Source organism: Haematobia irritans, chromosome 1 (assembly GCF_050003625.1).
Source record: "Haematobia irritans isolate KBUSLIRL chromosome 1, ASM5000362v1, whole genome shotgun sequence".
NCBI lineage: Eukaryota > Metazoa > Arthropoda > Insecta > Diptera > Muscidae > Haematobia > Haematobia irritans.
The window spans coordinates 173,457,397-173,481,459 of NC_134397.1; the positions used below are offsets into that span (position 1 = coordinate 173,457,397).

The 24,063-nt window shown below is 35.3% G+C and overlaps 3 protein-coding genes and 2 long non-coding RNA genes across 8 annotated transcripts in view; 2 read left to right on the forward strand and 3 right to left on the reverse strand.

Annotated features, from left to right (window-relative positions):
• Positions 1 to 170: 170 nt before the first annotated feature.
• LOC142222157 (uncharacterized) lies at positions 171 to 10,081 on the reverse strand. Of its 2 annotated transcripts, none has more exons than XM_075292146.1 (4): positions 10,014 to 10,081; positions 8,160 to 9,457; positions 6,305 to 6,504; positions 171 to 1,196 (listed from the first exon to the last, which is right to left on the reverse strand). In XM_075292146.1, the coding sequence occupies exons 2-4, from the start codon at positions 9,376 to 9,378 to the stop codon at positions 471 to 473; spliced, it is 2,145 nt and encodes a 714-aa protein (XP_075148261.1). In that variant the 5' UTR covers positions 9,379 to 9,457; positions 10,014 to 10,081; the 3' UTR covers positions 171 to 470. The 2 variants fall into 2 exon arrangements, with proteins under 2 accessions (XP_075148261.1, XP_075148262.1); XM_075292147.1 differs by having other exon boundaries at positions 9,889 to 10,020.
• A 363-nt stretch (positions 10,082 to 10,444) lies between these two features.
• LOC142242912 (uncharacterized) lies at positions 10,445 to 10,965 on the reverse strand. The gene is made up of 2 exons (XR_012724247.1): positions 10,715 to 10,965; positions 10,445 to 10,647 (listed from the first exon to the last, which is right to left on the reverse strand). It is a non-coding gene; the product is annotated as an uncharacterized LOC142242912 (long non-coding RNA).
• A 2,565-nt stretch (positions 10,966 to 13,530) lies between these two features.
• On the forward strand, positions 13,531 to 14,028 carry LOC142242913 (uncharacterized). The gene is made up of 2 exons (XR_012724248.1): positions 13,531 to 13,772; positions 13,840 to 14,028. It is a non-coding gene; the product is annotated as an uncharacterized LOC142242913 (long non-coding RNA).
• Positions 14,029 to 15,013: 985 nt separating this feature from the next.
• LOC142222158 (methylthioribose-1-phosphate isomerase) overlaps positions 15,014 to 24,063 on the forward strand; it is a 46,559-nt gene continuing 37,509 nt past the window's right edge. Inside the window, exon 1 of one of the 2 annotated variants that reach the window (XM_075292149.1) lies at positions 15,014 to 15,160. The gene's annotated coding sequence lies outside the window, so the exon portion shown is untranslated. Of the gene's footprint in view, positions 15,169 to 24,063 lie in introns of both variants that reach the window. The other variant, XM_075292150.1, reaches the window with a different exon arrangement.
• On the reverse strand, positions 21,591 to 23,522 carry LOC142222159 (uncharacterized). 2 transcript variants are annotated; one of them, XM_075292152.1, is made up of 2 exons: positions 23,171 to 23,522; positions 21,591 to 22,485 (listed from the first exon to the last, which is right to left on the reverse strand). In XM_075292152.1, the coding sequence occupies exon 2, from the start codon at positions 22,306 to 22,308 to the stop codon at positions 21,790 to 21,792; it is 519 nt and encodes a 172-aa protein (XP_075148267.1). In that variant the 5' UTR covers positions 22,309 to 22,485; positions 23,171 to 23,522; the 3' UTR covers positions 21,591 to 21,789. The 2 variants fall into 2 exon arrangements, with proteins under 2 accessions (XP_075148267.1, XP_075148266.1); XM_075292151.1 differs by lacking the exon at positions 23,171 to 23,522 and adding an exon at positions 22,957 to 23,088.

Sequence of the window (24,063 nt, forward strand, 5' to 3'; positions counted from 1 at the left end):
CGCTCTAACACGCATATTTATGGAGGTATGGTCAAAATAAGTTTTTCATAGAAAACATTGATTTTTCGAGTATTTTCTTAAAATTTTGATTTTTGATGGGTGGTCACGAATTAAAGTCCTTCTCGCTCTAGTACAAATGGTACAAGACGAAAAAAAGAAAAACAACAAAATTTCGATTTTTAAAGACTTTTATTTAAATATTTCATAAACATTACATTTTTTAAGATAAGTGGATATTTTACAGTACACCAGATGAATGCAAGTGGGAATTGATAAAAATACTTGGACTTGAAATGATAAGCTTCCAGATTGGTGGATTTTCAGAAAATATTTTAATATTTCTCTTTAAACCAAAAGAGGTTTCAAAATTAAAATTAAAACTAAAATTTTAAATTTAGCATAGGATAAAATTAATGGGCAATCTCTTAATAAAACCAATGAAATGAAAACATGAAAAATTTTAGCACTTTCTAAACATTTTCTAAAGCTTTTACGAAATTTCCCACACCATGTTTGTTAACGATATGCCTCTTTATTGACGACCTGTCGCCAAACGTTCTTTCACATTCTGTACATTGGAATGCCACTCCATTGTGTGCAGCCAAATGTCTACTAAGGCCGGAGGCATGGTTAAATCGTTTCGGGCACAAATGACAGGAGTATTGTTTGCGCGGTCCGTTTGAATGAGTGCGATTTATGTGCTGTTTCAAATTAATGCGTTGGGCAAAAGCTCGACCGCAATGTTCGCAACTGAAAGGTTTTATTCCAGTGTGTGTTTGCATATGACGTTTTAATATTTCTCTTTGGACAAAAGCTTTGCCACATTCTTCGCAAACGAATGGCTTTTCTTCCCGATGAACAAACATGTGACGCCGCAAAGCACTAGCACATGAGACTACTATGTGACATTCGGGACATTGAAATGAAACTCCAGACGCTTCACCCTTGCGATGTGTGCGTAGATGTCGCTCAAATGATGCCTGTGTTGAAAATACCATGGGACAGCTTGTACATTTGAATGTTTTTGGTGTATCGGATATTCTTTGCTTCACGGTATTAAACGTTTTGACAGCTGTAGTACTTTGCACCTTAGAAGGTGATGTTGTTGTGTTTATAATCTTACGTGTTTTTGGAGATTTTTTAAGTTCTGATGAACGCAGACGCCTTGCCGGCTGCTCTTTGAGAGAATCTGGTTTCTGTATAAAAAATAAAAAAACAAAATCATGGGAATTCTTTAGATAATTGTATATTCTGCATTACATTTTTTCCTGTGCCATTAAATGTGGTTATAAAAGATTGCCATATAAAAAGTTTATTTTTGCTCATAACAAAATTATAAGAGGATCTAACGATGTCTTTTTGTGTGCTGCCAACTCGCCAAGGGTTGGGAAAGTCATCTGCTGTAATTTTTTTCACCTCGTGGAAGAGAGTGTTCGCGAAGTTTTCTTGCAGGGAGACTTGTTTTGGATTTCTTGGTTTATTTAAATACCGACAAAGACTTTTATGATCCGATTTACAGACATAATATAGATCCAATCTGGGACTTTAATCTGCGCATAGGATTCCCGATTCTAAGAGGTAACTCTCTTCTAGACCCCATAATGTATACTCTATATACCTCCTAAGTCTATCTAGCACTAGTTGTCCATCTATTTGTTTTTCCTAATTCTTAACTCATTTTCAAGAAGTTTTGGCGAACTTAACCCTAAATGTTAACCATTATTAACCAGTATTTTTAAGAACCAACAAATGATTTTTGTATATTTATGTCCTATAATATTTTTATGAGCTTCTAAATGCGATCAGCAAACATTTTGTTTGTTATTACGCCTTAATATGAGAAATATTCAGGGGTTTTTCGGAATCTCGTTCACGGGAATTCGCTATTTTTTCGCTTCCGCTTTCCCGGGAATTAGGTGCAGGAATTCCCGGGAAGTTTTCTTTGCAGTATTATATAAAATAGAGGGATAATTATTACAAAACATTATTTTAAGTACCAATGGGTAAATCTCATTAAACTTCAAAAATCTACATTAATAAGTTTGTCATTCCGTTTGTAACACATCGACATATCGATTTTCGACTACATAAAGTATATATATTCTTGATCAGGGAGAAATTCTAAGACGATATAACGATGTCCGTCTGTCTGTTGTAATCACGCTACAGTCTTCAACAATGAAGCAATTGTGCTGAAATTTTGCACAAACTCGTCTTTTGTCTGCAGGCAGGTCAAGTGCGAAGATGGGCTATATCGGTCCAAGTTTTGGTATAGCCCCAATATAGACCGATCTCCCGATTTTACTTTTTGGGCTTATAGAAACCACAGTTTTTATTCAATTTTCCTGAAATTGGAAATTTTGAGGTATTTTAGGACCACAAATACGTGTGCCAAAAATTGTGAGTATCGGTCCATATTTTGGTATAGCCCCAATATAGACCGATCTCCCGATTTTACTTCTTGGGCTTATAGAAACCACAGTTTTTATTCAATTTTCCTGAAATTGGAAATCTAGAGGTATTGTAGGACCACAAATACGTGTGCCAAAAAAATTGTGAGTATCGGTGCATGTTTTGGTATGGTCCCCATATAAAACGACCTCCCGATTTGGGGTCTTGGGCTTATAGAAACCGTAGTTTTTATCCAATTTGTCTGAAATTGAAAATCTAGAGGTATTTTAGGACCATAAAGAGGTGTGCCGAAAATGGTGAGTATCGGTCCATATATTGGTATAGCCCCCATATAGACCGATTTCCCGATTTTACTTCTTGGGCTTCTAGAATCCGAAGTTTTTATCCTATTTCCTGAAATTGGAAATCTAGAGGTATTTTTGCGTCATAAAGAGGTGTGCCGAAAACGGTGAGTATCGGTCCATATTTTAGTATAGCCCCCATAAGAACGATCTCCCGATTTAACTCCTTGGGTTTCTAGAAACCGCAGTTTTTATCTGATTTGCCTGAAATTGTAAATATTGTGGTATTTTAGCCTCACAAAAACGTGTATCGGATTAAGTTTTTATCGATCCATTTGGTAATGCCTCCATATAGACCTACAGATTTAAGATTTCAAATCAAGACGTTATTTTATAATTTTCTTGCACACTTACAACATATGTTAATGATTCCTCTAAAACTCAAACAAAAATGGTTCTTATAAATCCAGAATCTGATATAGTTCTCATAGGTGAAATCTTTAAATTTATCTTCGGGAAGCCCTCAAGCCCTTCTAAAATTTCAAAGGAAACCCTAATATTTGGTTCATGGTGGTGGCTATTTAAGATTCGGCCCGGCCGAACTTAGTGCTGTATATACTTGTTTTCTTTGTAAATAAGGGACTTCAAATCCATTTTGAGTCTCAAGTGAATGGAGTATAATTTAGCCTAAGTAGAGAAGAATATATAATATACTAGTGTAACACGGCCCGCTTCGCTGGACCTTCCGAAGCATACTTTTCGGAACATTTTGCGTTAACTTAGTCACCCATATCCTTCGAGCTAAAAACAAATTCGAAAAGATTTGAATTCTATATAAATTCCAAATAAATCGACAATGTTTATTTCACTATTCCCTTTCCCCTTCCCCAGATATCGAAAAATAATGTACCCTGTATTAATTTAATCCCCAAATTTCAAATAAAATTAAATTTTGCCCTATATTTTTAAAGGTATCCCACTTTTCCCTATAAAATATCGACAAACGCAGAAGTGGATGGCACTCATAACCTTCCCTGAAATTTCAAAGAAAATCTAGAAACTTTCCTTCAAGTGTGGGGCAAGGAGAAGGTTCCCTCCCCGTCCAAATAACGAAACAAAAGGTACACCATATTTCATAACCTTCCCCCACGACCTTTGTAAATTTCAGGAAAACTTGAGAATTTTAGTTTTTTTCAGTTTTAAAGGAGGTTCCCCCACCCCCCACCAAATTTCAAAAAGTGATGTAGCGTATCTTATGTAGAGGTCCCAGAAAATGTCATGCATATATATAACCTATTTTCAAAAAGAAAGGCAAAGGGAGGCCTCTCTTCCCGTCCAATTATCACAAAATCGGGTATCCAATATTAATTTCATAACCTCTCCCCACGCCCTATGTAAATTTCAAGTAAATTGGAAAAGTTTAATTGTTTAATTGTCTGTATGTACCTAAGGAAAAGCGGATGTCTCTATTTCCTTTTATTTTTCCCTGACCCAGTTTTTCCGTAAAATTTCATTCGAAGAATTTTAGTTTTACTTTTACTGTACTTTAAAAAAAAGTCGGGCGAAGGTGTGGTCCCCCTCCCCACCAAAATATCGAAGAATACAGTAGCCGTTCTTTGTCTAGAAGCCCCCTTCATCCTTCCCTGAAAATTTCAAGCCAATTTGAACCTCACCGCATGCTCTTTGTAAATCTCAAGTAAATCAGAAAATTTTAGAATTTTGCCCGCCATATATAGAGTCGTGGGTTCTAGCCCATTGGACCCATTGTTTTATAAATAAAGCTTTATAAAACAATGGGTCCAATGGCCTTATACATAAAACCACTTTTGCAATTGCATATTTTCAAAATATTTCTTCTGGGAATATTGACCGAACATGTCCATATAGTGAACTACTATAGTTGTTGTTGTAACAGTTTATTGTGATTTCGTCCATTTTATGTTATACACTCGGTACTTCAGCTTGTTGCCAGATCGAGGAACTTTGCGACTAAGGTGGGGTGCGTCCGGAGTGATCTGGTGGTAAGTCGGGTTGGTTTATCAGGGCAAGAGAAAATATGACGCGTGTCGTGTGGCCCTTGGTTGCAAATTGGACAGCTACGCTGCTATCAATCACTGATAAGTAGGAATTGAGGCGGTTGCACTTGCCTGATCTTAGTTGGGTCAAAACTACTCTGGTCTGTCGTGGGAGGTCTCTCTCCTCCGGTGCTATGGGCGGTCACCCAGTCGCAGTTCTAAGGGCAGCGTTCTGGCAGATATGTATGTTATTCCACTGCGTGTCACTGGTCTGCGGTGTCCACACTGCATAGTTTACCACTGACCGGCCAATTGCCTTATAAGTAGTTAACAAGGTTTCTTTGTCCGCACCCCAAGTACTGCCGGCAAGTGACTTGAGGACCTTGTTTCTACCCGGATCTTATTACATATTGCAGTGGTATGGGCAGATGACCTGAAAAGGCTGTCGAATGTTACCCCGAGTATCTTGGGGTAGTTTACTGTCGGAATTATTTCGCCATCGAATCTACCATTCAACTACCTACGCACTTCCGCCGTCCATGTAGTAAACAGTGTGGCTGATGATTTAGTGGCAGATATCTTCAGATTTCTAGCAGTGAAATAACTGGTAAGTAGACGTTTAAACGATCGCATATGTCATCAACAATGGGCCCGGATGCCATGATTGTACAGTCGTCCGCATATGGTACAATCTCGACGCCGTCAGGAGGGGGTGGAATCGAGGACAGGTAGAGGTTAAATAGTGCCGGAGATATCATCCCGCCCTGGGGAACTCCCTGTTTAACTCTACGGGGTTTTGACTTTTTGTCCCTGAATTCCACGTACGACTGGCGTCCACACACATAATTGGGCTTATTAAGTCCCCTATTGATATGTGTCGAAATGGCATGTAAGGCTGTCGTCGTACTGTGTACCTTATGGAATCCATGTTGATGGTGGGCAGCTGGAAAATTCTCCACAAGGCTGGGGAGGAGTAGTGCTTCAAGTGTCTTGGCTACTGGCGAGAGAAGGGATGTCGGTCTGTACGATTCACTTTTACTCGAATCTTTGCCTGGCTTCAGTAGTGGAATCACCCATCCCATCTTCCAGACATCGGGTATAATGAGTGATTCCAAGGACAAATTGAGGAGTCTGGTCAGGTGCTGAACTGCCAGATCGCCACATCGAAGAAAGTTTCCCTCTGACCGGGAAATTCGAAAAGATTTCGCGCTTTCCCAAGAATGGAAAAATTCCGGAAAAAACCCTACTTCTAGTTTACTTATTAGTTTCAGTTAAAGAAATAGCAGACAATATTTGCTGTTTCGTTTTTGATGTTTCAAAAAATTTTTCTATTGTGTCTACAATCTTTACAAATTTCTTGGGGTCTCTCAATTTTTACCAATTTACTTTAATTAATTTATTAAATACGACTCTTGTGTTTGTATGGTTGATCATCTAAATCATATATTTAGATCTTTTATAACTTTTACACTTTTTCTCAAATGAATGGGTGTTAAACTATTTCCATTATTAACTTTGAACCGGCCGAAGTGACAATCGTTTCTCTTTGTTTCACATGGCAATATTGTCTTTGAGGGGAGTACAAGCTATACTTACAATTTCTTTATTTAAATAATCATCATCATACTCTTGTGATAATTCCAAGTGATCTTCGCCATCCAAATCTCCTTGATAATTCAATATCATAACATTTGGATCATTGTGTCTATTGTCAACTCCATGTTCAATTAATGGATCTGTATTGTTATCTCCGGACTTTTGCAAAAATGTTATTTCGCCACTTTCCGTATCTTCAACTGCAATAGATATAGAGAATAGTTGTATATAAGATAGTGGTCCCATTTATGTAATCTTTTACTATGCAATATTAAAAAAAATTATCAGGTAAACATAAAATACAATACCCTAAGTATATTACACACTAATGTTTTATCCCATTAATTTTTTAATTGAAATGTCTTCAATCGCGGTAACGATAGTATCAATCACATTGGACATAAAAGATACTTGATCAAAACTTTAATTGATTTCATAAGTAAATTTCAATTGAAAAACTCAATACATTTTTTAATTAAAATCGTAACTATTTCAATCACTATCTTCACTGACTAGGTCCCTTTTGATATAGCTCGGATAGGCTGACATCTTTTCAGCAGATAAGTTCGTAACAGGCATATGACCAGAAAAGAAAGCCGACACCCATTTTTGTAGGCGGTGGTTGCCACAAAGTATTCGCCTCCGGAGGCTTGACGGCAAAATAACTTTTTCTGTATGGTATCGGGAAATTATCCATTATAAAACCAATTTGATGTTATACGAAGATTTTGAGATTAGTTGTACAACCAATCTTACAATCAAATTTACATTTAATTCAAAATGTCTCATCTAAATTTATGCAAAGTAATTATAGCAGCTTGATATTGATTGATTGTGGGTGCAACACACAAACATTTTTTTTTCAGATTCAATCACGAAATTGATCTAATTAGGTTTTTAATTGAAATGTCTTTAATCACAGAAATGATAGTATCAATTAAAAAATTAATTGAAAGTCAATTAAAGAATTAATTGATACTATTAATTTTTGTGATTGATTTTTGTTTCAATTCAAAAATTTGTTGAATCAATTAAATTTTTATTGAATATTTTTTTAAAACTCAATTAAGATTTTAATTGGAAAAAAATTGTCAAAATTTTTTCTCAATTAATTTATTTCAGCTCCAATCAACTTTTTAATTGGAAATATCTAAAAATTTAATTTATTCAACAAACGTTGTAAATGAAATAAAAAACAAAAATATCGTGTGCAGCTTGAAGCTATATTTCTATTAGAGGTGTGCACGTGATACGAAATTGTCGTGACGCACGAAAATTTTCGTGACTCACACGTGAGTCGTGAGTCACGTTCATGGCAATGGCGTGAGTGTGCGTGATTAACAAACCAAAATGTCGTGCGTGAGCGTGAGTCACGAAAATAATATCTTCGTGAGTGTGCGTGAGTAACGAACTACGCTCACGAAAAAATCCGGTCCACGCACATAAAACGCTTATGAGATGAATTCATTTACAATTTTAGTAACACCTACGATGTTAAGAGTTTAATAACGCTCTCTATTTTAATCGTGCCAATGATTTCAGACACGTCCCTCAGGCAAATTACACATTAACTTATTCGTGAGTCACGACATTTTTCGTGAGTCACGGTATTTTTCGTGAGTCACGACTTTTCGTGCGTGAGTGTGCGTGAATACGAATTTTATTTTCGTGAGTGTGCGTGAGCGTGAGACCTACCAAACAAAATCGTGCGTGAGTAAGATTTTTCCGTCGTGAGTGTGTGTGAGTAAAATATTACTCACGTACACACCTCTAATTTCTATACCCTGACCAGAACTCAACACGTTTGTAAGCTATTTTGAAATGCGATCTATACATTCATCAATCTGTAACTTACTTCTATACGATGTTGTCCTTTTCGTCCCATCAGATGCAACAGTATTTCCATCCTCTCCACTATCGTAGTGCTGATCTGACTCAATAATCACTGCTTCCTCTTCAGTATTATTAGTTGATCGATCAGATTTCTTTTGCAATTCGAATCCTTGATCTGTGTCATATATAAGAAAATTATCACTATCTTCATCTTCGTCGTAATCATCAACGGCTTTGTTATGCTTAAGCTCATTTGTATCATCGCTAAGAATGTATTCGGCCTTTGGTTCATTTAGCTTCTCATGAGCATAATTCAACATTGTCGGTTCGGTTGTATCAATTTGTACAACCTGAATTTGATCATAATCTGCGGGATATTTTATCTTTTTTGCCATTGGACTTTTAGCAGCATTTCTCCTTGTAGATGAACCATTTCTTTGAGATTTTAAGGGGACATTAGTTTCCTTGGGACGATCCCTTTTCAAAATATTAACTTTCCTAACATTGGGTGATATGTTGTTATGTGGGTTAGGTGCTGTGTTGTTCTCCTTGTCTATTCGTAATTTTTGTTTTTCCTTTAGAAAATCTTGTAGATCATTCATTAGCGCCGCTAGCTCTGATTGACGACATTCGCTTTTGACTTCTTCTCGCAGTTGTTCTTTGGTCTCTTTTATACAATTCTCCTTCATTTTGGGCAATATGATTTCATCGAACTCCTTTTGCATATCTTTTTTGACCTCAGATCTTACTTGTTCGTGAATTTCTTTTATAGTATTCTTCATGTCACTTAACTCTTTCTCTTTTTTATTTTCCATTTCTTCCTTGAACCTCTCAAATTTAAAATTTTCTTCCTCTTTCATTTTCTCTTCTACCTCCTTGATGAAATCAATGGAGTCCTGAAATTCCAAATCGTCATCTTCGTCTTCATCTTTAATGAAAACTTTACTAGGTTTCCCCAGGCTAACTAGGCGCGTATGTTTCCTTAGCTTTGCATCAGCAGCCTGACTCTGTTTGCGGAATAGATAACTTTTTTCCAATTGATATCGACAATCTGAACAAATTTTTGATGGTAAACCATCATGCAGGTTTATGTCTAGTGTAGCACAAGACATAATTCTCATAGGTATAGACATGTTTGTTTGTTTCTCAGAATTTTCTGGAAAGATGCTAACTGTGCCGCTATCCTCCTTCAAACACATGCGGCAAATCGTATCCATATTTGGATACACGCTATCAGCCATCTTTATTCCTTGGTATCAGATTGCTTTACTATTGAATAATAATATATTTGCTTTCCAAGTCGTCCAAAGGATATAGATTCTGAAAAGGGAATAATAGATTTTTCGTAAGTGATAGAAATAGCTCATTTTCGGCGGAAAGCAATTGTTTATTGCGCTGATGAATGAATTTTCGATTCCAATACGGGGATAAATTTGGAAATGAACAAATGCAGTATTTCTAATAATAATAATTACTTTGGAGAATAATAAATGAAATGAATGAATAATAGGGTTTTGGTATTTCCAAATAAAAATTTTTAAACATGCAGTGGAATTCCTTCAATTTTTCCAAATTTCTTCTGCGAACAATGAACATGATTATTGCATATATTTCATCTATAACTTTTCACTATTATTCAAATATATTGCATTTAAGCAAATGGGAAGGAACATTTAGGAGGAATACTCCTTTTTGGAACAAATTTGATGAATTTGTTCCTTTCGAAGTTCTTCCCTTAGTTCGCACATTACCTTATCGCTTCATCAATTGCATGTTGATAAAAAATAATTAACTTTTCAGGGAAAGTAAATTATCCTGAATAATAGCTATGATGAAAGTATTTTTTTAATTTTTAAATGCAAGATCTCATTCTTACCAAATAATTACCCACCGCAAGCAGCTTACTATCAACAAAAAAACATTTGTTTTTACCGTGAATGCATCTATGGCCCATTGTGAATTATCGAAGCAAGCACAGAGTTGTATCTTCAACCCTAGAAACAACATGATACAAAAATAGGTAGACAATTGTCATAACCCATTAGCAGTGTACCCTGCCAACATTTTTTGAATTTGGGGGCGCTTCTGAGAATCCCCAGTACGTCGAAAACAATCATATACGATATCAAAAACTCGTCGGAAAAGCGCCGTCACTATTGAGAAGTTGTACCACGCCAAGTTACTACAAAAAGGTTTCGCATGAGTGCAATTATTAGGTGCCTTTATAGATCAATTTAGAACGACGCCAATAAGAGACCCTCCAAACAATCAGAAAAAGCACATTTTAAGATAGTGGTAAAAGAATCATTGTGGTCGAGTAAAACACGTTTGTTTAGATATTTATTAATTTGATTAATAATTTACAAATTCTTAAAAATATAACATTTATACCACTATCACATCACATTTAACATAATTTTTTGCATTAATTATGATGTAGAGTTACAAGTAGCGAGTTACATGTTGCAGCGTCTATCAGCCAGTGTTTTTATTCGATGGAGGCAGCGTGTCTGTAAAATATTTGAAAAACAATCACTTTATTCCATTTGGAAAATCAAAAATTGTTCACCAATATACCTTTCACAATTTTAAGCGTAAAATCTATGTTTTCAGAACTTTATTTTCGTTTTTATTTAAATAAAATATAACAAGCTGGTTGCGCTTGGCGTTTCACAAAAAATAAAATGGCTTTTGTAAAAGTAGTGATGGCAAACTACATGTATGAAGAACATTTTGTACTTTATGATATGCTGCCCCCTATCACAGTAGGATGGTTGTAGTGACATTTACGAGTCTGTGGTAGCGATGAAGATGAAATGGAACTTTGAAATGCTGGCAGGGGTACTAGCACTGCCAACATTTTTTGAATTTGCACTAATCAAAATCCCCACCACATCGAAAATAGTCGTATACTTTTCTTCACGCCATAGCAGTGTTCCAGCCCTGCCAACATATTTTGAATTTGCACTAATCAAAATCCCCACCACGTCGAAAATAGTTGTGTACTTTTCTTCACGCCAAAAGGCCGGTACTCTGTTCGGTTTTCGCGTTGAAACTCCATACAAACCCAAAAAATGCGAAAAAATTGCGAAATTTTTTCCATATGTGGTACTTTGTTTTTTTTCGAGTTGAAAAACTGACGTTTATAGCATGGCGCCATTTGCAATGTGAATTAAGAAATAATTTATTTATTAACACTATTTGTGTGGGTTTATAATGTAAACACGGATCATATTATTGGTCCGAAAATATACAAAAGATCTAAGGAGTAGCAGATCAATTCCCCAAGAAAAATAAAACGTTAATTTTGTAATAGCAATCGGCAACCACCAACTTAATTCCATATTGCTCCACCGCTTTCTTTCGGGGAACCCTGTGGGATGAAGCCATCCCTATTCCACTGACTTTTTACAGTGGTCATAAGACCAGTAGTCACCTATGGCTGTCACGTCCATTACGAGACATCGGAACCATATACAGAAATTCAGCAGGATAAACAAAACAGCTCTCATTAACATGACTGATGCGATGAGGACAACGGTCACTACAGCTCCAGAGGTTTTAATGGGAATTTGCCCGCTTGATCTGAACATCAGGAAGACAGCCGAAGTGATACTCATGAGACTGAAGAGCTTGGACTTACTCGGGAGCACGGCCTGCAGGCACACAGGAGGAAAATCGTATACTTTTTGGAGCTCTGCACATTTAAGGTTGAGTTACATACTATGCGTTAATGCGTCCGTTGATTGAAGAGTTGAATCTTCTCTTTGAAAGCAATATTTTTGTTAGAGTGCTTCAAACTGAAAAATATCAACCCTTCCATCAACGCACGGATTGACGCATGGTGTGTGATTCAACCTTTATACAGACGGATCGAAAATGGTTTAAGGCACGGACAGTGGTATCTACTGCGAGGAGCTAGGAATCAGGGAGTCATATGGAATGGACAACGCATGCAGCTTCTTTTAGGTGGAGCTCCTGTTGATGAGGCCGATATTCAGAAGCGGTATCTGTTTTTTCATCGACAGTCAGGCAGCAATGAAGACCTTAGATAATACGAACATAACGTCGAAGGTAGAGAACTCAGAGATCTCGCTGAACAGCATAATATAACTCTGTGCTGGGTACTTCGACATTATGGAATAAGGGACAATGATGAGGCAGATGTGCTGACCAAAGAAGGTGCACGCGGCACTGATAACATCGCCATGGACGTTTTCCCCCCGTTATCTTTATATACTTACAGGGTCAATGATAAATATAATGATCTGTGGAATGAACGATGGACTTCCTCTGTGGGTTGCGAGCAGACCAAACTGATATAAAACGACAAGAGTAGTATAAACTCAGGATTTCCAATGGCGACGAATAGAGAGGATTTGAGGCCGTTAATAGGCATCATAATAAGACACAACACACTTGGGAAGCATATGGTAAGGATTGGCTTAATAACCGATGATATTTCTAGATGGTGCCTTGACCCGGATGCTACAGAAGACTGTTATCACTTTCTGTGCCAGTATCCGGCATTATCTTTTTTATTCAGGATATTACTGAGGAACGGGACTGTAATTTAAAGGATATACTCGCCTTTATCAAGGCTTCTGGACGGAAGACCTAGAGAAATGTATTCTTTTCAAGAACGCAAAGGAGATGTGACAGACCCTGGCAGAGGAAGATAGATGTCCAAGAGGAAAGAAACAACCATGAGAAATCACAATGGACCAACATGGTCTAAGCCCTGCCAACACTTTTTGAATTTGACGGCGCTTCTGGGAATCCCCACCACCGAAAACAATCGTATACGAAATAACTACGTTTGCAGCACTTCATTATCGTTTTTATTTCAATAAATTATAAGAAGCTAGATGCGCTTGGTGTTTCACAATATATAAAATGGCTCTTGTAACAATAGTGATGGTAAAATACTTTCATGTACATTTCATACTTTTTCATACGCTTCCCCCATCACAGTTGGCGATTGTTGCAGTGTCACTTACGTGTCTGTGGTAGCGATGAGGATGAAATGGAACTTTGAAATGCTGGCAGGGAGTGGACACCATTTTTCCTCTCTACGAATTTGGTGTCATCTTCTATAACCTAACCTAACAATTTTATCGACAAAACTTGAATAATTAGTTCCATTTTATTAATTTTTACTCTGTTTTTAATATATTAAAAAAAATCAAAATTACCCATTCAAAATATGAAAAAAGCGACTTATATAAAATTGAATTAAAATAACTTCCTGTGTAATTAAAATAAAGATCATCTTTGGACATTTTTGGAAGTGCTTTTAAAGTTGTTCCATTAGAAGAACTTCCAAAATTTTTTTTTGCTGGGTAGTTTTTAGTTTTGTTTTATTATTGGTGGCCCTGCCAGCATTTCAAAGTTCCATTTCATCCTCATCGCTACCACAGACTCGTAAATGTCACCGCAACCATCGCGAACTGTGATGGGGGAAGCATATCAAAAAGTACAAAATGTACATGAAAGTATTTTGCCATCACTACTGTTAGAAGAGCCATTTTATTTTTTGTGAAATGCCAAGCGCAACCAGCTTGTTATATTTTATTTAAATAAAAACGAAAATAAAGTTCTGAAAACATAGATATTACGCTTAAAATTGTGAAAGGTATATGGTGAACAATTTTTGACTTTCCAAATGGAATAAAGTGATAGTTTTTCAAATATTTTTCCAGACACGCTGCCTCCATTGGGAATAAAAGTATTGGCTGATAGACGCTACAACATTTAACTTACAACTTGTAACTCAAAATCAATCTCTTATTAATGCATAAAAATGTGTTAAATGTGATGAGGTAGTCGTATAAATGTTATATTTATGAGAATTTATAAATGTTTCATAAAATTAATAAACATCTAAACAATCGTGTTTTACTTGACCACAATGATTCTTTTACAACTATCTTAAAATGCACTTGGTCTGATTGTTTGAAGGGGCTCTTATTGGCGTCCTTCTAAATGTATCCATAAGGGCTCCTAATAATTGCACTCATGCGATACTTTTTTGTAGTAACTTGGCGTGGTACAACTTCTCAATAGTGACGGCGCTTTTCCGAGGAGTTTTGGATATCGTATACGACTGTTTTCGACGTAGTGGGGATTCTCAGAAGCGCCCCCAAATTCAAAAAATGTTGGCAGGGTGGTTCATAAAATATCAAAATGATTTTTCTAACAATAGTGAAATTGGTTTCTTACAACCTATAGGCCGGTACTATGTTCATTCTTGCGAAAAATTTTTATGGAAACCATTATTTCGCACATAGAAAGCGGCGTTTTTTTAGGTAGCTTGGAGCGCTATTTTACAGGGAGCGATATTGGATTAAGTTGGTGGTTGTTGCTTGTTTTTACAAAATAACATTTTATTTATCCTTGGGCAATTGATCTGCTATTCCTTTGATCCTTTGTATAGTTTCGGAACAAAAATATGGTCCGTGATTGATTTATAAACCCGCACAAATAGTTTTTAATAAATAAATTATTTCTTAATTCACATTGAAAATGGCGCCGTGCTATAAACGTCAGTTTTTCAATACGAAAAACAAAGTATCACAAATGGAAAAAATTTCGCAAATTTTTCGCATTTTTTGGTTTTGTATGGAGTTTCAACGCGAAAACCGAACAGAATACCGGCCTTATGGTAATGATGGGGATAAAATCGAACTTAGAAAAATCCCAGGAATCAAAATAAAAAAATCAACGGATTCCGCATTAATTCTGTAGCGAAAATCCCGGTATTGCTGGATATCCCGAATGACATCCCTAATCTCGGCGCATAATTTTAGAATATAAACTAAGACGTTGGCAACCATGTTAGTGATTACGAAGCGTACTACAAATAACGTGGGATAAATGTCTGAGAAAACAAACAAAGATAAAAGACCGGCAGCAGCAGAATAATAACACCAATTTTATTATTATTTTTCAGTCGTTAAGATAATTTGTAATCTCGGCAAAGTTCAATAGTGCGGCGCCCAAAAGACTTCTTCAGTTGTTCAGGTGAGAAGGTGAATATACTATTGGTAAACGCGCTATAATCCAAAAATAAATACGCCAACATTAAGAAACACACAACTTGTGCAAAAAATGAGTCCATTCTTGGAGACAGGTAGACAACGAACAATGTATGTTGCTTCGACACCACCCCCAGGGTCCTACGGTTTGAGCCAATATCTTTGGCATTTTTCCATTGAACGTCACAGTAAAATTCTACGTATGTTTGCCTAATGAAAAACAAACACACACGTCCATTCCTATTCGGAGTAAAATTAATTTGTAAGTGCCCATTGTTTGTAGTGCAAAGTTGTCATAATTATTTCAGACTTTATCTTTGTTTTATTTTGCGTGGCACTTTCAACCACCGGTTGATTCTTGATCGCTTGAATAACGACCAACTAATTTGCTTTTTGTGGAATATGATTGTGCGGATACATATTTACATACATTTTTCTCGTCACCGTCATCAACGTAGTGTTAATGCATTACATATTACGATTATTATTTTTAATGTATTAATATCCTCATGTTGGACATCAATAATTTTTTGGCGCTGCCATTAATTAATGTCGATTTATCTAATTTTGCCACCACACAAGCAAGCATAAGCAATTTGGCTGTAGATGTCTATATTCGGTTTATTGCGACACATGGTAAAGGAATACAATCATATATAGATTATATCTCTAATTTAAACAAAATTGTAATCGAAATTGATGTTTATTATATGCTCCAAATTTAAATAGGCGATTTACTAATGAATGAACGTTTGGCATCTTTCAGGCCAGAAAGTTTGTGGACAGGGAATTTCAAAAATAAGTTATTCTATTACCCCGAGTAAAAATTGAGAAATCTAATTTGATACAATTAAATATGAGTAGATCCGAAAAATGGTAAGATCCAATTACTATGGAATTAGATCTGATCAGATCTCAATATTGGCCTGATCTAATGTCTTCGATATGATTATATCTATCCCTATATATAGTTGGATCTGATTGTAAGATCTCGTCATATGTGGACTTATATCTAATTCTGTATAATCATATCTAGGTAAATCTGCTTAGATCTAATGTGGTCAATTTTGAGATCTAGTCATATCTGATCTATTTAGAGATGACTAGATCTTAGAACCAGTTTTTACACGTAACATATTACGCCTTCTGCCTCAAATCTCAACGAGATTACCGAGCAGTGGCTTCGACTATGCAGTCCATTGTGGTACCACAAGTGGTGTACATATCTCCGAACGGCGCACATTGGGGTTTTTGATACCAAAAATGGGAATTAATTGAAAAATGAAATTTAGGAGAACCGAAAAAATTTTTATAGTCGGTAAAAGTACACAAAATTCCACATCACTAGCGCAAAAATTGTGTCTTTGACAAGTACCGTTGTGTCACTATATATGTTTGAAGTTGGAGTTATTTTACGTTTTCCTTGCGTGCGATATAAATGTAAATTATTGGTGTCTTAAAAATTAGTTTTGAGTGTTTTCTAAAGCGATAATTAAAAAAATAATAATGGAACCTTCATCCTCAGGTTAATAAGATTATTTTTGTGTCTTTTATTTTTATATTTGACTTGTGTTATTATATGCAATTTAGTTTCGCTCGTAAGTCTTTAAATTAGAGGATTTCGAGAAATATGTCGACAAATAGTTGTGAATAAAGCCAAATTAAGTAAAAAAGTTTTTTTTTTCTAAAACAATAAACTCTTTTGAAAGCATAGATGAAAAAGTTGTCTGCACTTTTTTGCACATTTCGAAATTAAATGGAATACATTTTTCAACCCCTGGTACTATATGTCCCCAACTGTTCACAAATATTTATTACTTGGAGCAGAAATAATTAACCACGCTTTACTTCCAATTGGACATTTGTCGGAAGAAGCGCAAGAAGCTAGAAACAAAGATTTTAAAAATTTTAGAGAGCATTTTTTGCGAAAATGTTCTATGGAAAAGTCAAATGAAGAGATATTTAAAAGACTGTTAATTAACATACTTCGGATCCAATTATATCAGAAATGAGAAATTAAAAGAGAAGAAACCCCACAATTTGCCTATGGAAGCAATTCAAATGTTGATATTTGAGTCAAATCTTGATGGTGATCAAAATGCCAGTGTTGATGATAATGATACATATAGTAATTTTCTGACGATGATGATAATAATTGTTAAGAATCAGATCAAAAAGCAGATATTCATTCTCTTTTTTTTGTTGCAAATTAACTAATGGAACACAAATAAAATGTGGACTAAAAAATATTTAAAATTTGAATGGTTTTATGTCTTTTAGTGAATTTGGCCGAAAAAAGTTAAAACTATAAACAGGGAAAGCTACTTCGAATTAATTCCCACTTTTGACATCAAAAACCCCACTGTGCGGCGCTTCAAATTGCGGTGAACTACTTAGAGAAGGTTTGCAACTATTTTGGTTTGTGGTCGAAGCTGGAATTGCACCCAAGTTCATCTGACAAATTGCACACGGTGTGTCCAAATATGGGTACCCCCCGTAGAAAGAAAGCTGATACGATAGTGAATGTCCCATTTGCGGACGACCAAGCAAATATGGCCCATTTAAACGAACACTAGATATGTTAGAGTTTTCATGACGTCAGACATTACTCCTGATATCCGTACCATTGGTTCGCAGCCTGATAATTAAATTTGGAATAAATTTGCCCTGAATTATAATGATTACTGCATGATATCCTGCATTTAGATTACTGGCGCACCTATAATATGTTAACTTAAGTTGTCTGCTCATGCCTCAGCAAAAATCAATTTGGTTCAACAGAAAAAATAATCTGGTGTCTTTAACGGTAACCCACCAACAAATGCGTTGCCAAAAAAGTAGTGAAACTGTTCCTTTTTCATCCAGAAGTGGTGCAAAATTGGCGTAGAAGCAATGCATTTAACATGGGCTTGTCATAGGACCGATGTGCATCATTTCAACAGCCGTTGTACTGAATTTGCATCACTTCTTAAAGTGTGATCTGAATTCCGTATTTTGGATGTGAATTAAAAAGTTTGTAATATTTTTCAAATAAATAAATTTTGTAATATTTTATGACTTTTTACGCACTCTAAAAGTGGAGTTATTCCTCCTTAACGCTTGTATGTAGTTTGATAAAGAATATTTTTAAAATTCTCAATTTTTCTAGAATGGATTTAGCATTCTTTTCGACAAAAATTAAATAATTTGTACCATTTTATTAATTCTTACTCTGTTTTTAAACTAATTGAAACAAAAAAAGTTAAAAATTTCCCATTAAAAATATGAAAAAGCGATTTATAAAAAAATTGAATTAAAAGAACTTTCTGCGTAGTTAAAATAAAGGACATCTTTGGGAGGACATTTTCGGGAGTGCTTTTAAAGTTATGCCTTTAGAACAACTTCCAATTATTCTTGCTGGGAAATATTATAAGGTCAACTTCCATTTTTTTTTTCTCGGAAATATTAGAAGTGCCTGTATATAATAGAAATGCTGTAACCAGCTACAGAGAAAGACTCATCAGATGGATATATGTGTTATACACAATCGATCACATCCTAGTTAAGGTTAGGCGTAGGTATACACATAGACTATGTGATTCCACCTGTCCGATTCTATTTTAAGAGACCGACTTCTTATAGCCGTGTCTAAACGGCGCGCCGCGGCGTTCCACATTATCATGAAACCACTTAGAGAAACGTTAATACACTCGGAAATGTCAATACACTCAGCATTGCTAAGAAGGAATAAACCACCGCTGAAAATTTTTTCGATGTTCGTTCTAAACTTTCCACGAAGGGCATATTAACGAAGTAAACCATCACCATTATGGTCCAGCATCAAAATATCCAAAATGTCCAAATGAATCAAAGGAATTTCTTAGGTGCAGTGTTGACGATTGTATTTCACTTCGAAAATTTAATTTCTACAAGGCTTTGTAAAAATTAATGCCTTCTTATCTAACGGGATTTGTTTTTGTCACATTTGGTACTGAACCCATAAATTCCTATACCTTCTATTTATTGTTCCATATTCGAGAAATTATTTGTGGTGTTCATAGCTAGGATAATTGAAGAAAATACTTACTCCAGAAGCCTTGATGAACTCATTTGGAGCTCATTGGGTACTCGTTTAGAAACACGAATATGATTGATGAAGAGAAGAGAAAACTATGAGGAATCACAATGTCGCTCGGAAGGGCGGCGAAACTTCTAGGGAGTGATCAAAACAAGAAAAAATGGATAACTACTTTAAGAAAAGAGGATAACGAAGAGAAACATCGTACGAATCATTACCGGGCACCTAGAGGTGGGAACACATCTGTGCCGAGTAAGAGCAGCGGAACCTTGGAGCTCTGTTGAGAGGTGATTCGGTTTGATGGAACAAATGAGGTAGAACGTATCACAAGCTGAAAACTGATTTTTGTATATGTCAGCCTATTTGATACACGGAAATCCGGACACTCTTTTTACCCAGGTTAGGTATCGTGGCGACCCATAACTTCATGTTCGCATAGACTTTTCAGTCAATTATGATATCACAGTGGTGAACTTCTGTTTATCACTGAGTGCAGTTCGATTCCATATTAAGCTCTATAGCCGAGTTTTACGTCTTGTGTGCCTTCTACGAACTCGATTTATATCAAACTCCATCAACATCAAAATATTCGTCTTTATATTCATATTCGTCGATAAATTTCCTAGTAGTAGCAAAAATGGTTTGAATGCATGATATTGCACATATGCAATTATATGGCATATATGCAATGACAGTTCATATCGGCTAAAACGCATGAAATTGCAGATATGATATCATTCATCGTAGAGCATTTGTAAATATAACTTGTATTACAAAACTATATACGTAGCGTTTAGAATAGGCTAAACTTTTCATTTTATAATTGCGTTTTAAAAAATGTTATGAAAGTTTCATAATATTAAAACAAATAAATTAAATTTTTCGAGGTACTCAAAATACTTATTTTAATTTCGCTTTATTTAAATGAAATTGTTACGATGCTGGATAAAACCCTTATCAAATATAATCTACGGCTTCCAAAATATGAATAAGAAAGAAAATTATGGTAAAATATATAAAAGAATAGGAGCTAGACAGATAAGAATCTAACATTGCATATATGCAATGCCATGCAACGAAGGGTTAATTGTTTTCTCCTCGGAATATGAAAACGGTACTCAAAAGTCTCGCCACCATTGCACCATGGCATTAAAAATAGAGAAATATTTTTCACAAAATATGAATGGTCTCCAATGCCTGCCACAATATACAAAATATTAGTACATTTATCACAAAGAAACAAGGTTTCAGTAGTAACTGTAGATTTCCGTGCAGAAATTAATCTGAGACTCGAAACAAGTGTTGAAAAAAAGATCGAGCAGGTACCGCTCGTAAGGATTCAAGTGTGCACAATATACTTCACATGCATCTCTGAGCTATGGATAGCTCTGGCTCATATATTTCTTTTTTACAAGAACCTACACATACCATAATTAAAAAAAAAACTTAAATTTACGCGGAAAGTCACTAAACGTTGTAAAAGGCTTGGATTACAAAAAACCAACTAAAATTGCAAACAATTTTGTTAAGGAGTAATCGTATGGAAAATTTTGTGAACTAGAAAGTTGTTCATAAATATATAGGCTACATTTCTTACCTTGATTGTTTGGTAAAATTTTCAATAGTTTATGAGCTATAGTAGGAAAACCGAAATATCGGTGAAAAAATTGTAATTTTTGGGACATTTTTTGCGTTTTGAGCATGAAGATGATTTTTTTTCGGCTTAATATATTCAGCATTTTTGTTTGCCTAGTCAAGATCTACAACTTGGCAAAATGCAAAAAGAAATAACACCATTTTACGAGGTATTTATAGTCATTACTCTAAAAAGGGGGCGTGACCCGCGCATTTTTTCTAAAATCCATTTTTTTATAACTACAAATCTACTCACCAAATTTTGTGAAGCTAAATTGGTGGGAAGTATTTTTTGCCGCTAAAAATATGATTTAGCCCATAGTGCATAGCTAGGATGCTGAATGAATTGCCGATATTGCTCAAAAATTTCCTCTTCTTTGTTGTTCAGTTCAGGAATAAATTGTTGCTTAAATTCCAGTTGTCGTTTGAAGCTTTAGCCATAGTAATATTAAAATCAATGGAATATAAGAATTTAGTTCTTTTCTTGGTTAATGTAAATCTGAATTTAGTTTCCTACTAATATTCTGTATATAACAGTTTGGCTGATAAGTCCCCGGTCTGACACATAGATGGCGTCGCTAGTATTAAATGCATATTATTTTTATATAGTACCAACCTGTGGAAACTAATTCCTTTTCTACGAATTGGCGTCATCCTCTATAACTTAACCTAACCGTAGCTAGGATGCTGTATGAATTGCACAGAAAAAAAAAAATCACAAAAATTTTTCCAATTAAAATCTTAATTGATTTTTAAAGAATATTCAAGTAAAAATTTAATTTATTCAATTTTTTTTAAATTGAAACAAAAATCAATCACACAAATTATATTTCATTTTTTAATTGATGTTGTTGTTGTTGTTGTTGTTGTTGTTGTAACAGTTTATTGTGATCTCATCCATTTCATGTTATACGCTTGGTACATCAGCTTGTTGGCAGATCAAGGAACTCTGCGACTAAGGTGGGGTGTGTCCAGAGTGATCTGGTGGTAAGTCGGGTTGGTTTGACTGGGCAAGAGAAAAGATGACGCGTGTCGTGTGGCCCTTGGTTGCAAATTGGACAAACGTCAGCTACGCTGCTATCAATCACCGATAAGTAGGAATTGAGGCGGCTGCACTTGCCTGATCTTAATTGGGCCAAAACTACCCTAGTCTGCCGTGGGAGGTCTCTTTCCTCCGGTGCTATGGGCGGTGGTCGGACTCCAAGAACAGGATTAACCTTGTAGCTTCTCACCGCTTCAGCTACAGTATGAACAGTATGAATCCTGTTCAAACATGCCTGGTACGCTGCTTGATCTAGAGGCTCTCTTTTATAGCGCTGGATCTCGCGCTTTAGATTATGTATATCAACCCTTACGTTCCTGGGTGGTGGTTGTGTATCCATAAGATGGTGGTTTGGATGATTACTGCGATAACAACCCAGGAGATAATGCTTTGACAACATGTAGTTGTGTCTTCGCACAGGGATGATCTTTGTCTCCACATAAAGGTGATCCAGGGGTGTGCTGCGGAGACACCCAGTCGCAGTTCTAAGAGCAGCGTTCTGGCAGGTTTGTATGTTATTCCACTGCGTATCACTGGTCTGCGGTCGACGTGTTGTCTCGTGTTTAATTGATCATTTCTGTGATTGAAGACATTTCAATTAAAAAATTAATTAAATCAATTAATTGATGAATCGTGATTGAATCAGAAAAAAAATGTGTGTATCGATATTGCTCAGAAATTTCAACTTCATTTCAGGAATAAATTGTTGCTTAAATTCCAGTTGTCGTTTGAATCTTTAGCCATAGTAATATTAATATCAATGGAATATAAGAATTTGGCATTTTTCTTGGTTAACATGAAATCTGAATTTTGTTTCCTACTAATATTCTCTATGTATTTAAAAGGCAGTACACTATTATTGGCTTATTGCATAATTTGAAATTGAGTCAAATAGACACATCTGTTGGCAATCGCTTGGTTAGAGAATATAATTTTAGGATTTATTGTTGCTTCGCATTCGTAGTCAACCGACTAAACTATTCATGTTTAGTCGGTTGACTCCGAAAGAAGTTTGACCTTGGAAATATCAGCAATAAATAAGAAGTACCTCCTAATGCCTTGACTTCTATTTAATCAAAAAATTTTTTTCAAATATTGAGCTAACTCAACACATTATTGATATTTTATTATTTTGTTTTAAAATTAAAATCCCATTTCGAATAGGCGTCTGTACCCCAAAAAACCAAATACTTTAATTGTTGTTAAGTGTTTTATGAAATCGTACATACGAAAGTGTTCAATTATTTATTATTTACACATACACACTATTTATATTTATTTATTTTTTGTTTGTTTGTTTAAAGATAAGATCTTGGCTTTATAGTACATTAAAATTTTGCGCCATCATCATCAGTGCCCCACGAGTACATATCAAGCTATACTCTCCACTGCGATTGAGAGTATTCTTGTACAATACGACATTCAGTAGACGTTCGGTATTGAAGTGCAAACAATCATACATACGCTACAATATCAATAAAATATATTACACAAATATTTTTCATTTAAATATGTTGACACTATAACAGATTAATGGTTCATTTTGTTATTGGCCGATAGCCTTTTAGTTCGTTCGTCAGTTTACTCGTTTCTTCGTTGTCCGTCTTTTTCTACTTGATTGTGGGATATGCTCTTTAAACATTTCTAAGAGATTTTTATATTTGCCCGCAAAGGAATTGACAAACGCAAATAGCTACTTAGTAAGCTTATCTCTTTTATGTGGACAATTCAGTAAAATCTTTGGAAACATCATTATTACCATATTTATTTGAATTAGGGATGTCATTTACAAATATAGGCGAAAATCATTCTAACTATAGTTTATTTTTGTAATCATTATTTTATTGAAATATGCTCTTAACTGTTTGCTCCCCGTCAGAATTATCTTGTATCATATCATAGATATAAACTCTATCAGCAGTTGCCGAAGTTCCAGTAGTCCCAGAACCAACCTTTGTAAGAGCCGAAGTTGGCTTTTTCAAAGCCAACAATTCGACCTTTTCAAGTTTTGAAAAAGTGCTCTTTTTGATTCTGTTAACAATGGCCACACTGAAAAAAATATTGTCGTGAGGTCAAAGATTTCATTTCTTTAAAATACGAATGCAAATTTTGCTTGGTATAGAAGACGCATTTCTCTAATATAAAGTTTTTTCCT

Bases quoted from the DNA above. Each gene is read 5' to 3' on its own strand.
- LOC142222159 (XM_075292152.1), bottom strand. From the start codon at position 22,308: ATGTTGTCAAAGCATTATCTCCTGGGTTGTTATCGCAGTAATCATCCA.
- LOC142222157 (XM_075292146.1), bottom strand. From the start codon at position 9,378: ATGGCTGATAGCGTGTATCCAAATATGGATACGATTTGCCGCATGTGT. The intron at 6,505-8,159 runs GTAAGTTACAGA...TATCTATTGCAG, and splicing joins AAGGACAACATCGTATAGAA to TTGAAGATACGGAAAGTGGC. The intron at 1,197-6,304 runs GTAAGTATAGCT...TTTTTTATACAG, and splicing joins ATTATTTAAATAAAGAAATT to AAACCAGATTCTCTCAAAGA.